This window comes from Trichechus manatus, unplaced genomic scaffold (genome assembly GCF_000243295.1).
Source record: "Trichechus manatus latirostris isolate Lorelei unplaced genomic scaffold, TriManLat1.0 scaffold00036, whole genome shotgun sequence".
NCBI lineage: Eukaryota > Metazoa > Chordata > Mammalia > Sirenia > Trichechidae > Trichechus > Trichechus manatus.
This window is the reverse complement of record NW_004443972.1, coordinates 6,570,728-6,587,753: the sequence shown is the minus strand read 5'-3', so window position 1 is coordinate 6,587,753 and position 17,026 is coordinate 6,570,728. Positions and strand designations below refer to the sequence as shown.

Here is a 17,026-nt window from a genome sequence, read left to right as displayed (position 1 = left end):
CAACTAGATACACTTGAGGTCAAATTATTTTTTCACACTCTTGACCAAAAAAAAAAAAAAGCATGAATTAATAAGTTATGGTTCAAGTTAAATTAAAATTAACATCAAAAGCACAATAACAAACTATTTCTTCAGGTAAGCCAGCTGATCTTCTAAATAAAACTATCCCACATACCTGAGGCAAGTTTTTCTTCATCAGAAGAGGGAGATTTATTTTCTATTCCATTTAAAGTTTTTTCTGAAATATCAAAAACTGGAATCTCTTCTAGTCCACGAGACTTCACCTTGATCGTACATTCAGGTCAGTAAAAAATTAAAAAGAAAGGATAAGGTTAAAGTTAAAAATATGACTAATAGTACTAACAGTGGAAAAGATTTTGGCATAATATGTTCCATGACCCATCACAGGATAATTTCCTTAGCTAATATACTTAAGAAACTACATTATACTAACAAAACAAAAACAAAAGCATTAAAAAGTATTTTCTCAAAGAGACGATTAGAAGCTTTTAGTATTTCCTAGTGGATTCTCTGGAAACACAGACATGGAAGCCAAGAAAAATTACATTCAGGAACTTGAGAAAGGAAAATTTAAGGCAGACTACTTTAATACATCTTCTCCAGGCCCATGGACCACTGACTGAGAAAACACTTCGGAAACTAAACTCCTGGTCCATGACACTGAAAATTACTACAAGTTTTTTTTTTTTTTTTTTTAACAAATATTGTTAAAAGACCACAAATAAAATTAAGGGCTTTCAAAAAACAAAAAAATTAAGGGCTTTCAAGAACACAGTAGAGGTCTCCCAGGAGCTGGCACATTCTCGTTTGAGAAATTCTAACACAGAACACTGATTTCATTCTTAATATACCCTGTCATTTATTTACAAGCTTTCATATTGTCAATGGATACGTAGAGGGTCTCTGAGTGGGTTTCAGGAGTCTGTGAATCCTTATGAAATTACATACAAATTTTCTGTATTTATTTTTATAGGGAAGAACCTAGGCGTTCATCAGTATTTTGGAAAATAGCCACGATTCAAAATGTTTACATGCAAAAAACTGATAGGAAGAACAATAAGAAAAATAAGTCACAAAGGTGCTGGACGTTAAAATCAAAGTACAGTTACCTACAAATGTGTAAAATTTTTGTAAATATTTGCATTCAAACATTAAGGCTTTAGGAATAACAGCCAGGGAATAAAACATTAATATGTTGATGAAAGAGAGAAAGTAGAAGAGAATTTAAAGAATAAAGACAATTTAAAGATATACCTGAGGTGCATTACATTAAAACCAGTACCAAATAAATGAACAAATTTCTTTGTGGAATTACAAAGTGACCTTTAAGTTACGCTTGATTGGGAGGAGAAAAGGGACCATAAAAATGTAAGAGGTTTAAATACTGCTAGAATATTTATTTATACATCATTTATAATTAATATCTTTGCCAATAATTTTTACCTGCTGCTCATGATATATTCTGAGAGCCTTTTTTACATTGGACACCTTTGGAGAACGGATAGGAAGAGTTTTTATTTCAGATGCTGTAAGAGTACTCAAATCACCGATTGTTTTTATATTCTTGGCTCTAATGAGCTGTCCCAGGCCTCTTGCCCTTGAAAGAATAATAGAAAAAGGAAAAACATCATTATACAAAGACAGTTTTATTTATATTGTATTTGTCAGGGCCTATCTAATTGAATTTCCCTATTTAAGCTCAATCATAACTGAATTTATTTATATAGGCCCACCTAAGCCTGCACCTGGGACAGGCAAATGTGTATTTAAAACAAAATTTGAATCTGATGTGTATGCCTAGCTTATTGGTTTGCAATTCCTAGTACAAATTATACTAAGGACCATGCCACTCAGTGCTTGACAGCTGGCAAAGCTATATAAGTAAGGCAATAGAGTTGAGAGTTAAGATTATAGATTGCTGGAGTCAGGCTGTTTGGGTACAAATAGTAAAGCCTTGTGGTTCACATACATTATTACTTAACAGCTGTGTGACTTAGGTGGATTAACCTTTGAAAACTTCATTTTGTACAGTGGAAATAATAATTATACCCCTTATAGTATTTATATTAGGATTAAACAAGATAATGTATGTAAAGGGTCCAGCATAGCACCCGGCAAACAGTAAACACATAATAATCTTAGCTATTACTGTATTATAATAAATGAGTCTCTTATTCCCCTATTTGGCCCACCTTCAAGGATGCATTCTTACTTCTAAAACGTGTGAGGGAGGAGTGCATGTCAGTCAGTCTTAAATATGAGAATCCTAACTATTCAAGTATTTCTCTTAAATAAGTGGCATCTTGTAGTATAAGCCAGAAGGCTAAATAATCACTTACCACATGTTTGATGTAATCTGAGGTAAAATGATGTCAACTGGTGCCACACAGTTCACCAAAGCTGGGTAAACACTTTCTGTTGGGAATGGCATAGATTCTTTGGCCATTTCTGTAATCTTAGAATAAATTTGTAAAACTGTTAAACAGAGATCACCTGAGTGAACATGAAAATATAAAGTTACATGAAAACTAAAGCACTTCTTACTAAACACTTCTTTGAGCTCTTAAATTTAGGGCTACGTGATCCTGGGGACAGAAATCCTTTGGCTGAAGTGGTATTACGCTAGACAGAAGGAGAGAAAAAAAACTCACTCAGAACCCTAGATAACTACAATTTTACAACTTAATGTTCACAACTTAGACTGCAATAATTTCTTTTAAATTTCAGAAAATGTAAAAAGAATGGAATAAACTACTGTCTCGTCTATTACTTGTTGGATTATCATTGCCTCTCTTACCACCATGTCTCATGTCTGCTTACCCTGTAGCAAACAAAAGACAATGTATCCAAACCAAAGAAATTTTGTTTTAGTTAATTTTAAGATGAATCACTCAGATGCAATTATATGTGTCTCTATACACATACGTACATTTTAAAGCCTATGGCTTACCTTAGACTGTGCAGTAGGTGAAGTTTTAATACTTTTTACTATGGCAGAACTATTTGAAGAAGAATAGGACCTAACAATAGAGCATCGCCTGTCAATGTCATCTGCCAACCCTGCTTGGTATATTGGATCTGCAAAGGAGACACGGCGAACCTGAAAACACAGGTTTTTTTTTAATTAAAAACATTAAAATTTTTTTTTTTAAGATAACACTACAAATTCTCATTTTGAGACTACCTAAAAATAGAACGTAGGTTAAAAAGCTTAATTTAGTTCACTAGTGACCAACTGCATCAAGTATAGTTGTTCTTTCTAGTGACTGCTCAACATCACAGCTCATTCCAATTATCTTCCTTCTAAACTGTCCCTGCAAAACACAGCACCAAAGATTAGGAATAATGGACAGCAGTAGAAACTTAGTGAAACTGCATTATGGCAGATAAAACTGTATAATTCACTTCTAAAAAACTTACGTGCATGCTGCACTACCTGGAAAGAGTAAGATAAAGAGGTAAAAACAGTGTAACTGGCCTCTGGTGTATCTCATCTCTGCTCTAAACTCTTTGAGGACACCACTGAAGTCACAGCAATTGGGCGGCAATTTTTATCTTTCATGGCCCCAGCCTGAAGTCATTTTGGCCTCTTTTAAACTCCTATGGTATGTTCACTCATTCAGCTAACTTGACACAAGTATATAAAAAGGCACCCTTATATCATTAAATATGTATTTACAGGTCTCCTAGTCTTGACTCCAAAAGAGTGGACTGATTGTACGTGTCTGCTACAAAACACTACAATATGCTGTCTTGTTGCCTTAACAAATGTTAAATATGAGCCATTATCAAATAAAAAAAATGGTTAGTTAACTTCTATTACCAATCTCTAGTAAAGAAATCATTCCCAAGCCATTCTATCTCTATAAACTTTTCAAGGACTTCTATGGCCTATCAAAGCTAAGCTGCTTTGTCTCTGAACAAAAGCAAAACAAAACTCAAGAAACATTAAAAGTCTTCCCAAGTGGACCAATCTTTAAAAGGCAAGTTCAATTTTAAAATTACATGAAGAATGGCAACAGTACACCTTTTCACAAGATCTCAGTTCTACTTTGAGTAGAGCACAAGTTGAGCTATGTACACACATGCAACTTTTCCTTTTCTTGTATTCATCCATTTAACAAATGTGTGCAAGCTATAGATAGGGTCAGGAGCTACAGCAGGTACACAGACAATCCATGTTTCCTAATCTAAAAGGGCGATAGTTTAATGCAGGAGATGAGAATATAAGCAAAATAACTATAAATGAACTCACATCTAGAAATCAATGAAGGCACAATCTAGAGAGATTTTTCTTTTTAATTAAACAAGGTCTGGGAATAAGGAAGCATTTATATAAGCACTTACGTGAAACAGACAGCATACTGCCCCAGCACACAGTAAATCCTAACTAAACCTGCTTTATCCCACCTGAATTTAGAGGCCATCTCAAGAACACATTTGACATAATGAACACTAATGACCTAAGATGAGTTGTGGAATGACATCAAGGATGTCATACATGAAGACAGCAAAGGTTATTAAAAAGGAAAGAAAAGACCAAAATGGATGTCAGAAGAGACTCTGAAACTTGCTCTTGAACACTGAGCAGCGAAAACAAACGGAAGAAATGATGATGTAATACAGCTGAACGGAAGATTTCAAAGGGCGGCTTGAGAAGACAAAGTAAAGTATTATAACGACATGTGCAAAGACCAAGAGTTCAAAAACCAAAAAGGAAGAACATGTTCGGCATTTCTCAAACTGAAAGAAGTGAAGAAAAAATTGAAGCCTCGGGCTGCAATAGTGAAGGATTCTATGGGCAAAATATTGAATGAGGCAGGACCATCAAAAGATGGAAGGAAAAACAGAGTCCCTGTACCAAAAAGAACTGGTTAACGTTCAGTCACTTCAGGAGGAAGCATATGATAAAGAACCAATGGTACTGATGAAGTCCAAGCTGCAATGAAAACACTGTGAAAAACAAGTCTCCAGGAATTGACGGAATACCAACTGAGAAGTTTCAACAAATTAATGCGGCGCTGGAAGTGCTCACTCATCTATGCCAAGAAATTTGGAAGACAGCTACTTGGCCAACTGCCTGGAAGAGATCCCTACTTAACGCCTATTTCAAAGAAAGATGATCCAACCAAATGAGGAAGTTATCAAACAATATTATTAATATCACATGCAAGTAAAACTTTGCTGAAGATCATTCAAAAGCAGCTGCAGCAGTACACTGACAGGATACTGCCAGAAATCCAAGCCAGATTCAGAAGAGGACGTGAAACGAGGGATATATTGCTAATGTCGCATGGATCCAGGCTGAAAGCAGAGAATACCAGAAAGATGTTTACCTGTGTTTTATAGACTATGCAAAGGCATTCGACTGCGTGGATCATAACGAATTATGGATAGCACTGCGAAGAACAGGAACTCCAGAACACTTAATTGTGCTCATCAGGAACCTAAACACAGATCAAGAGGCAGTCATTCAAACAGAACAAAGGGATGCTATGTGGTTTAAAGTCAGGAAACGTGTCCGTCAACGTTGTATTCTTTCACAATACTTATTCAATCTGTATGCTGAGCAATTAATTACAGAAGCTGGACTACATGAAGAAGAATGGGACATCAGGATTGGAGGAAGACTAATTAACAACCTACATTATGCAGATGACACAACCTTTCTTGCTGAAAGTGAAGAGGACTTGAAGCACTTACTGATGAAGTTCAAAGGCTACATACAGCCTTTAGTCCGGACTACACCTCAACATAAAGAAAGGAAAAATCCTCCCAACTGGACCAATAAGCAACATCATGATAAACGGAGAGAATATTGAAGTTGTCAAGGATTTCATTTTACTTGGATCCACAACCAACACCGACGGAAGCAGCAGTCAAGAAATCAAATGATGCACTGCACTGGGCAAATCTGCTGCAAAAGACCTCTTTATAAAGTGTTAAAGAGCAGAGACGTCACTTTAAGGACTAAGGGGTGCCTGACCCAAGCCATGGTGTTTTCAATCGCCTCATATGCATGTGAAAGCTGGGTAATGAATAAGGAAGACTGAAGAAGAATTGATGCCTTTGAACTATGGTATCGGCGACTGCTAGAAGAACAAACAAATATGTCTTAGAAGAAGTACTGCCAGAATGCTCCTTAGAAGCGAGGATGGTGAGACTTCGTCTCACATACTCTGGACATTTTATCAGGAGGGATCAGTCCCTGGAGAAGGACATCATGTTTGGTAGTGTAGAGTTGTCAGTGAAAAAGAGGAAGATCCTTAAGGAGATGGACTAACACAGGAGCTACAACAATGGCTTCAAGCATGAGGATGGTGCAGGACTGGGCAATGTTTCGTTCTGTTGTGCAAGGGGTCACTATGAGTCAGAAATGACTTGATGGCACCTAACAACAACAAACTTGCTTCACTACTGGCAATCAGAATCACCTGAGTTTCTAAATCTGTTTCCCTCATATATCATGGTATGAGGAGTAGAAAAGAACATCACCAACGAGATTTTTGTTAATTTTGCCAAAGATGAACAATGTGCACAGATGCAGAAAGATCCTTAGTATCGTAAAATGAAGAAATATCTAAAAGAGGCTCAGCTTCCTTTTCTTAAATCTCTTCTATCTGCCCTTTTTCTTAGATGGTTTGGTAAAGAATCAAAACATCATTCACCAGGTATTACTGTATGGCAAAAATGTTCCAACTAAACATGGGCCCATTAACATTCAGCCTCATCCCCCCTACCTTGTTAACAGGTGATGGGATTTCATCTTCTTGGGGTCTTTTTTGTCCTCTCTTTAAAATGCTGGTGGATGGAGAAGCCAAAGGAGACCAGACACAGCGTGTCTGCACGCCACTAGGACTGTCATTTGCTGACACAAGGCAAGGATCAAGTTCCCTTAATTTTTGAGGAGATAAATTCTCTTCTGTTATCAGTTCAGAGATAGCTGTTTCAGATGTTAGAGATTCTGGTGACTCCTCCACTTTCTCTGAAGTATGGTGAGCTTCCTCTAAAGTTTCATCATAATTGTCCACTAGCATTTGATTGTCACCTAATTTTGTTTCTTCAGATTTATTAAGTTCAATACTTTTTTCAGTTTTATTAGAGTCAATCCTTCCTTCTTCAGTGTTCATTTCAAGTATGTGAGGAACACAGCTGTCAATTTCTGCATTCAATCTCTCTGTTTCAGCTTCTTCAGGCTTAGTGGTTTTGGTGGTCATACTTCCAGCCTCTGTTACATTGAAACAATCAGTTTCAGCATTCACTTCACCAACTACTGCTTCTTCACGATTTTCTAGTTCAACATTCACTTTTTCAGATGAGCCAGGATCACATTTATCACTTCCTCCATCTGGTTCCCCAACTGCTGTTGGGTCAGAAATCTCAGCTTGAGCACTCTTTTTTACAGGTGTGGTAGTACCAGAATGAACACATCCTGAATTAAATTTCTCAGTTGCTGCTTCTTTAACATTCAGTTCTTCAGCTGTATCTGCTTCAGAGTCACTGCTTCCTTCATTCTTTTCTTCTGTTGTCTCTTTTTCAGAAATATCAGTTTGGGCATTCTCTTGCTCAGAGAAGGTAGTTTCAGATTTATTACCTTCTAGATTCAATTCTGTAACTTCTATTTCTCCTAAATTAGATTCTTTTACTTTACATGAATTTACTTCAAAACTAACGATGTTCTCTAGACATGGTTCCATTTTTGGGGTGGCTTCTGGTTTTTCTTCCTGAGAAACATCTTTGGAATCATCTAAACATGGAGCAACTGTCCCAAATTCTTTATTAGATGGCTCTTGACTTTCAAGAGATACTGCTTCACTGGAATCCATGTCACAAATTTCTTCTTTAAAATTAACTATTTCGGAAGGATGAGATTCTTGAATGGTATTTTCTTTCAAGTCAGTTTCCAATACAACTGATGAATCATTATCATTCTCCTCCTTGAGACCTGAATGAAAATTCACACTATGATGCTCATCTGAAAGTTCTACTTCTGAATACAGATTCGCTTTAGAAGTTTCTGATATAGCTACAGCTGTTTGCAAATCTGTCTTTTTTGTTTCGCTGATCTTTATATCATAATTTTCTGCATTCTTGGATGGCTTTTCCTGAGGCTGTGATTTTTCTCCACAGCAATCACAACCTTTTGATCTCCTCACCCTCTTACTTCTCTTGTGTTGGCATTCAAGTGTTTGGAGAGTTTTTTCAGAAAGCAAAGAAATGTCTGATGTCCCGGTTCTTGAGGTTTCTCCCACACTGTTATTTTCTGAAGAATCTCGCTTATGCAATCTTTTATTGGCATTTCTAGTCCTTAGATTTGACTCTGGCACAGATGGACTTGTAAAGGAATATTCTGCACATCTATTAGTTTTACTTTTTCCCTCATGTGTATTTGGTACATCTTCACCTTCGAACAAATCTGAAGCTGTTGTAGAATCCTGAAGAGGTGCAGTACTACTTTCATCTTTTTTATCACAAGTCTTAGATATGTCTACTTCAGAACTTATTTTAGTATCATGTGCCTGATTTGCAACTTTTATACATTCTTGTTTTACCATTTTCTCTTCTTGATCTTCACTGTCAACACTGTCATTGCTTTTGTTTTTCCATTTTCCAGATCTCTTCTTTCTAGAACCTTCTTCTTTTGCCTCAGAACTATCAGATTCTGAGTTTTCAATGCTGGAAAGCAAACCTTGGGATGCTCTTCTTGTTTGATACCGTGTTCGTCCCCTTATCGGTTTCTCAGAGGACTTATCTGCAGTGTCCTGGACACCATCTCCTTCAGACTTAATATTCTCAAGGTCTGGCTTTCTTCTATTTTGGTCAATTTCAGTGTTAGAGCTGGTTTCCCCAAAAGTCTTCTCATGTAAATTATTTCCTTTTTCTATTAAATTTTCTTGTACAGCTTGTTCAGAAATCAGTTGGTGCTTTGGTAACATATCATCTTTTGCAGGCACTGGACTTTTCTGAATAAACTTTTCTTCTTCCTTACGTCTCTCCTTTTTTTGGTGATTATTTTCCTTATCTTGGCTATCAGGGATAGATTCTGCTATTTCTGAACGTCGTCTTAAAGACCGTCTAAGGGTTTTCTGACTTGGAGTTATCGGAATCTGATTATCCTCATTTACCATTTGATCTGCTGGTATTATTACTGGGGGTGTATTTTCTTTTGATTCCAAATTAATTCCTAAATTTTTCTCTTCTACACTATGTTCCAATACTATAGCATTTTCTACTGCTGGTTTAAACCTAGTATCTTCATATTCCATCGTAGATTCCGGAAGGCACGCCTGATTATCTGACACACAGTCTGTTTGATTAAGCAAACCAGGTGGGTTATATTCTAAGGCCACCATGCCATCAATAAATTCCTGATTATTTTTCTCCTGTTCAGATCTCAGCAAGGGCTTAGACCTTTTATTCCCTGTTTGTTCAGCTTTACTCGATCTTCGACCTAACCTCTTAATTCCATTCACTATTTTTTCAGAGTCAGATTTTGAAACAGTCACTTCTCTTCTCTTTGTTTTTGGTGGGATATCTGCTTTAGTCATGCTTTCCCGGTTATTTTTCACGGAAATTGTTGATGACATATTATTCAAGGGTGATGGGCTAAAAGGCCTATTTTCTGAACCATCGAACTTTTCCAAGGTAATAAAGGTTTGCCTTCGGCTTGTAGGCTGAGGAGGAGTTCCAGAAACAGCGGCATTAGAAACTGAGCTACTGCTGACAACAAAAGTGTTTTCTATACTAGATGCACGTTCAGCTGATGTTTTCTTTGATGAAATTAAAGATTTTCTTCTGGCATCAGTATTATTGCTCAGTATTTCTGGACTGGTTTCCTCAACAGAACCACACTCCTTATGTGAAAGAGAAGCCTTTTCAAGATGTTCATCCATACCACAGTTTTCCATGACATTCTGAGAAACGATGACGCCACTCTCCATTTGCTCCTCCTGCAAAGAAATATATATACAGATTAACCAACAAACAAATTTGGCTTTCTGGGGAAATTATAATGTAAAACTTTAATTCAAAAGGCAATCAATCATTTTCAACACACTGCAAATACTCCAAAGGTAGTGGCAGATATAAACTAATTGTGTTCTTAACTGGAAATATGCAATAAAAGCCAAGTAAATTTAATTATGTGTATACAAGCGTGCACGCACGCACACACAATTCTGTTAAAATCTGCTAGAGGCCGTTAAGTGATTATATAATAAATCTAAAAATTAATAAGACAAAGGCCAACAGACAATCTTCAACAGATTAAGAAATTCATAATGGAAGGGTGGTTATAAAAACCCTATATATAAAGTATACCTTAATCCTCATCCTGGAATCCTCCTTTGGTTTTTCAGTTAGAGAAGGAACTCCCCTGAAATAAATAATTGTATAAATTAGAATATTATCTTTAATTACCTGAAAATCAGAAAACCACTTATGAAAAGTTCAATGGCTTCCATACTTACATAGACTCTTCCTGACTATACTGAGAAAATAAGGTATCTTGTGAAACATCCAGATTATTATACATGGCAGGAATATCACCCCTGGAAAAGATTTTATATATAAGTAACTTCTAAATCTGATGACTATTCCCACATTAGACATCAAACAATTTTACCATCAATTTACCTTTTAAAAACAGTATAAAATCAAGACTTAGATGTTTATTTTCCAGATTTTTGATGAAAATATCTTCCCTACAATTCCCTCACCTCCTTGCCGCAGTAAAGGAATTCAGTTTAGAAACGTCTGGTACATTACTAGGTAGCTTTATACATTGTGATATAGAGTTATGTATGGCACATCTTTAGAATACAGAATACCTTCGTTGTAAACACAAAGTTATAGTTTGCTGCATGAAATCTAAGTATGAATACAGAACACTCAATTCAAAATAAAAGGTCTGTAAACCTCTTTGTTTTGAGTACTTCTTTCTGATGTTCAGTTAGTATTCTTTCCTTTGCTTCTTTTGCTTCTGGAGGTATAAACACAAAGTCAGTAGACTTTTCTTCTTCCAAAAGCATTTCATTCTTTATTTTTGTAGATAAAGATTCCCGTTTCAACTGCAGATTAAGAAAAAGTGAATACACATTTGAGTCTCTAAACTATTTTCCAATACTTCAATTTCTCTTCTAGCAACTGATACAGTTTTTCAATAGTGACTTGGATGTTTGAGGTTTAATAAGTCTTTGCAATATGTTACAACAAATGTTAACAACAAATAGTACAATGCCTCCTCAGTTTTCTTTCAGCCTCTAATAAACAATTAGGAAACAAACAAAACCAGACTTCTCTAAAAAGCAGGCAAGTCTGTGCTTACCTACAAAGTATGGGCACATATGTTTTTTTCAGGCCAACACACAGAAATCAACTTAACTAGTTTGGCAGGAGGATAGTGTGTATGCTCTCAAGTTCAAACACCACTTGTCAAGTAATGTACCTTATATATCATAACTTTGGTATTATGTTATCTTTATAAATTTTCAGCGCAACTAACATTGTTTTCATTCTATTTCAAAGTGGCTAAAAGAGTATGCTAGAATTATTCTTAAAAGTAACATTCTCCTTTAATACTGTCATTTCACCAGGGCATGGTGTCATGATTCCAAAACACCCCTCACTGGAGCTCAAAGAATCTATTGTTATCTGCCACCACTTGTCTGTCAGTTTGTTGTACTGTACTGGTTGCATGTTGCTATGATGTGGAAGCTATGCCTCCAGTATTTCAAATACCAGGAGGGTCTCCCACGGTGGACAAATTTCAGTGGAGGTTCCAGACTCAGACAGACTAGAAAGCCCTGGTGATCTACTTCCAAAACTTAGACAATGAAAAACCCTATGGATCACGACAGACTATTGTCTGGTAAGAGTGTTGGAAAATGAACCCCTTAGGTTGGAAGGCACTCAGAAAACACAGTGGCTACAACAATGGACTCAAGCATACCAAAGATAGTGAAAATGGTGCAGCACTGGGCAACGTTTTGTTTTGTTATACATGGGGTCACCATGAGTCAAAGTCAACATGATGGTAATTAAGAACAGCGCTGTTGTCTGAAAATAGGTTAACTAGCAACTAGGAAGATATTTAGTTTTGTTGTTGTGTGTCGTTAAGTCAATGTGGACTCTTAGTGATTCTGTAAGACAGAGTAGACCTGCCCCATAAGGTTTCCAAGACTGTAAATCTTTACGGAGGCAGGCTGTCACATCTTTCTCCTGCGGAGTGGCTGGTAGGTTTGAACTGCTGACATTTTTGGTTAGCAGCTGAGTGCTTAAGCACTGTGGCACCAGGGCACCTTAGTTTTAGATTGAGGTTAAAAGAGATGTTTTATATAGATATTTCTCATACTATTCTTAACAACAGTTCTCAAATGTTTCTCCTCGCATGCTACCTGCATTAGTTATTCAAACCTACTCTCATCCCACTTCAAAGGGGCTGCTGCCCATAATAATTATACTTAATGGATGCTTCTATTACACAGACTTACCTTGGCTTTACTATAAAGGAATCATCTCAAGGCTTCTAGATTTCCATGCTATCGTAATAAATAGTCTTTCTAGACCAAGCTCTACTATTCCCTTGCAATCCCATCTTTTATTTAGCCTTTTACATCTTTTTCTTCCAATTAAAAGCTGCACACTCTCAAGCTACCATATATTTTAATTTAAAAAGTTCTAATAAACACAATTTGGAAAAACATACTTTGGTTGGTGGTTTCATATTTTCTTTTGTATCTTTTTTCTGTGCCAAAAGGGAATCTCTTTTTCCACTTGATTTTATTTCCATGCCACTTATCTTCACACTTAACTGTGAATTTTCTGTCTGTTTCATAAAAAATAAAACAATTTCAGTAGGTGCAGCTGTTTTTTCTATTTGGTTTTTCCTTTTCATGTTTTGAAAATTACTTTCAGTATAATGAATACTGTATTTTTATGCAAATAACACATGCCTTCTATGTTTGTTTGGCAACCATGCCCTCCTCCCATGAGGTATTTTTGTAAATGCGCTGATTTTTTTTTTTTTTTAAAAGAGCAACATGTAAAAAAAAAATTGGCATAGTGGTGGTTATGAGAATACCTTGCGGGAGGGAGCGGCTGGCAAACAAATGTAGAAGGCGTGCGTTATTTGTGTAAAAATACGGTACACGATTCAAATCGTGCCAAATTTCTTGTGATTATTCAAGCCTATTAAAATCATGTCAAAGGCAAGCCATCTCATTCAACAACAGCAAATGGGCTTTACTAGAAATATTTCTAAGACAAAATCAAAGCCATAAACTTTTAACATTAAACAATAAAGCGTATTAAAACACAAATGACAGAGTATTGACACACAAGTGCATTTTCCCTCACGACAGGAATATATGACTTTTATAGGCCAAATTACAGTCTAGGAGGGGTTCTGAAGAATTTTTAGTATTTAACCAGCTACACTTTTATTTTTCACAGGTTCTAAACAGCAAATAGCTATACCCCACCTGTTACTGAACAGAAAAATGTTTCTGAAGGATGCTCTACTTCATGGGTATACAGTACCCACACTTATACTCCTCCAAACTTCTAAATCTTCAGATATTAAGTATTATTAGCCAAAGTAACCTTGGTCCTAAAGGGTGGTGTGATACCAAGAGTGTTTTTCTGACAGAAGGAATGACAAATTTAATGGAAAAAAATGGGAAAATGAAGGACAGCTCTTGCTCAGAGATGAATTAGTAACTATTATTTCTAGCTTATCTAACACTTGGCCATGTACTTCAACAATTACAACCTTTGTAAAACAGTACACAACGTACCTTAGTTCAAAAAAGATTAGTAATGAACACGAATCAGATTATTTACATGAGTCTCTGGTGAAAACTATTACCCGTAATTCATAAAGGTATTTTCAGTCCAGATCACTGACAATATAGAAAAATCCTGTGTTATGGAGATCTTCTCTTCAGGTTTTACTCGTTTATCATTGCATTAGAACATTCAATCTAAGTTTTTGTTTTTTTAAAATTATATCAAGACCCAATAAACAAACCACTCAAACATCATCCAAAAGTAAAAGGAAAAACTTACTGCATCTGAATATGGTCCACTGGATTCCTCCATAGTTTCAACATTTTCCAAACCAGGCAACAGAAGCAGAGATTTTTGTTTAGCTTGTCTTAGTACTGACCTTTAAAAAAGTACACACACACACACACACACACACATATACACACATTTCAGTCAAATAGTACTGTTGAGTATTGATCATATGTAAAAGAGTGCACTTAAAGTAACTGTAATTTTAAGGTAACTAAATACATCTGGCTTAAAGATAGTTTCTTACTATGCACACATAAACCCGAAGGAAGTTATAGATAATACTTGAATTTTTTTCTAAACTTCTCTGAATTTTCAAATTTTTATGGTGAAAATTTTCAAACAAAAGTAGATTACATTACACATCTTTTAGCTTCAATAACCATCAATTTCCTGCCCCTCTTGTTTCACCTATGGGGGATAATGCATAATTTTTAATTACCTTTTTTTGTTCCTAAAATCAATATCACCTTAAGCAAAAGATCAAAGAATGTTACCATGCATGTCGAATAATAATACTTTAACTAAGGAATCCTCTGTAATAATTCCCCGTAAGAAAAGTTTATGTTAAAATCAAAATGTCAATTTATATTATCACAACAGAGTAGTTGTATAAGAGTTTTGTTGTTTGCATACTTTAACTCTTCAGGATAAATCAACGTCGGCACTTTAGCAAATGTAGAATTCCAGAAGTGAGCACTCTGTTTCCTAATCTGTTTGTTCTTGTTTAGAAATATTATGCTTAATAATGGGGCGAGCTGTTCAAGAAGTTCACTGTCGTAAGTCCCAGTGTAGTTGGATTGTAGACAAGCAATAACTTCTCCTAGTAGCTTTTCTAACTAGGAAAAAGGAAAAGTTTGTTAGGGTAACATTTGAACATTACTTTTAAAACAGGTAAAAATAAAAGCATAAACCATACTAAACATCAACCCACAGAACGTATTACTATTTCTATTTTTTAAATTCCAAGGATTTTAAGAGCGCCACCATCCATCCCTTACATATATATCCCTCTTTATAAGTTGACAAATTATCATGTAAACTTACTTTGATATTGATACTACAGCTGATTTAGACCTTACTTTTCCATTAACAGAAAAAAATTATGTTTTCACATTATCAGAATTAACAGATGTTTACATAAGTTTCACCTAGAAAATGGTGGAATCAATTAACCTTGTATATTAAGGAATAAGACGGGGTTGATGAGTTATATGAATTTAAAGCACACCAATAAATCCTTTTAAAAACTATGCTTTGAATGTGTCCATGTCATGTTCCCATTAAAAATTAAGTATAATAATAAGTTATTTAAGATCAAGTAGAATTATGTTCAGGGAAAACAATTATCTAAAACTTATTATACTTTTCTTTTTTTATCATGAAAGTAAGTTTTACAGACAATTGTCTATTTTTACCTTGTTATTCAGGCAACTGTACACTTTAGGGACTTCATTAGGCCTGGAGGAGAAAAACACATATAAAATGTATATGATCTATATTTTAGAAAATTAACACTATATCAAGCTAAACCTAAAAATACGGTAATACATCTATTAACATGAGAAGCGTATATGTAATAATACAAAAAGGTGCCGCAAGATTTAGTGAAAAAATAACATTGCTAAACATAATGCATGGAATAAACCCATCTTTAAAAAATTAATCACAGAAAACTATTAAAAATAGACCTCAAAGTATTAATACTAATTTTTTGCTTCTGAACTTTTTTTTTTTAAAAGGATGAGTTTTTGATAAGGACTAAAAAAGATATGCAAGAAGTTAATGGACTTTGGGGTTGTATTTTGTGCTTTATAAAATCTTTGCCTAAGACTTTTTCTGTGAGTTTAATTTACAAAAGATAGACTGTACTATGATTCAACTACAGGGGTTATATGAAACATTGACAAATCCTTTTAAAATGCAAAGAAAATGCTTTCATGTTATTGTTGTCAGGTTGTTTAAGGCACTGCTAGCTTCAAATGAAAAACTCAGTTGTATGCTCCATTGGGATTTTCAATGGTTGATTTTTGGGAAGCCACTTCCTTCTTCCGAGGTGCCTCTGGGTGGACGCAAACTTCTGTTAACTGTTTTTAACAGGGACCCCAAAACCAGTTGTCAACTAGTCAATTCTGACTCATGATGATCTCATGTGTGTCAGAGTAGAACTGTGCTCCAGAGGGTTTATCAATGGTTGATTTTTCAGCCTCTGGGTGGACTCAAACCGCCCACCTTTGGGTTAGGAGCTGAGCAAGTTAACCATTTGCACCACCCAAGTACTCCTCAATGTAAAAGGGAATGTAAATTAATACAACTTTTGGCAGGGTATGTGCATACCTTTTGAAACAATTTCATTTAAAGAATCTTGTTTTGTAGAAATAATTGTAAATATGTGTAATGATCTATATACAAAAATGTTCAACTGCAATAGTTTGCCATGAAGTAAAAAGCTAATAAAAAAAACATGTCCACCAACAGAAAGTTGGGTAAAAAATTTAATGGAATCTTATACAGACATTTAGGAGCTCTGATGGCACAGTGGTTAAGCACTCGACTGCTAAATGAAAGGTTGGCTGCTTGAACTCATCCAGCAGTTTTATGGGGGAAAGGCCTGGCGATCTGCTTCCATAAAGATTACAGCATAAAGGATGGAAGCAACCTAGGTGCCCATCCACGGACGAACGGATGAACAAATTATGGTATATTCACACAATGGAATATTACACAACGATAAAGAACAACGATGAAGCTGTGAAATATCATACAATATGGTGGAAGCTAGAACTTATTATGCTGAGTGAATTTAGTCAGTCACAAAAGGACAACTACTGTGTAAGACCACTATTATAAGAACTCAAGAAAAGGTTTAAACACAGAAAAAAACATTCTTTGATGGTTACGGGGGTGGGGAGGGAGGGTGAGGGTTATT

General features: G+C 35.5%; 1 protein-coding gene across 7 annotated transcripts in view; it reads right to left on the bottom strand.

Moving 5' to 3' along the window:
- Window positions 1-17,026, bottom strand: part of RIF1 (replication timing regulatory factor 1) — a 54,313-nt gene that overhangs the window by 4,779 nt on the left and 32,508 nt on the right. For 4 of the 7 annotated variants that reach the window (XM_023730391.1, XM_023730389.1, XM_023730390.1 and 1 more), the window contains 13 exons: window positions 15,516-15,558; window positions 14,734-14,936; window positions 14,089-14,188; window positions 12,728-12,847; window positions 10,939-11,090; window positions 10,491-10,571; window positions 10,342-10,396; window positions 6,762-9,971; window positions 2,972-3,121; window positions 2,566-2,643; window positions 2,361-2,476; window positions 1,465-1,618; window positions 176-284 (listed from right to left, as the gene is read on the bottom strand). In XM_023730391.1, the coding sequence (XP_023586159.1) occupies window positions 176-284; window positions 1,465-1,618; window positions 2,361-2,476; window positions 2,566-2,643; window positions 2,972-3,121; window positions 6,762-9,971; window positions 10,342-10,396; window positions 10,491-10,571; window positions 10,939-11,090; window positions 12,728-12,847; window positions 14,089-14,188; window positions 14,734-14,936; window positions 15,516-15,558 (4,571 nt within the window). Of the gene's footprint in view, window positions 1-175; window positions 285-1,464; window positions 1,619-2,360; window positions 2,477-2,565; window positions 2,644-2,971; window positions 3,122-3,155; window positions 3,336-6,761; window positions 9,972-10,341; window positions 10,397-10,490; window positions 10,572-10,938; window positions 11,091-12,727; window positions 12,848-14,088; window positions 14,189-14,733; window positions 14,937-15,515; window positions 15,559-17,026 lie in introns of those variants that run through there. The other 3 variants (XM_023730392.1, XM_023730394.1, XM_023730395.1) reach the window with 3 other exon arrangements.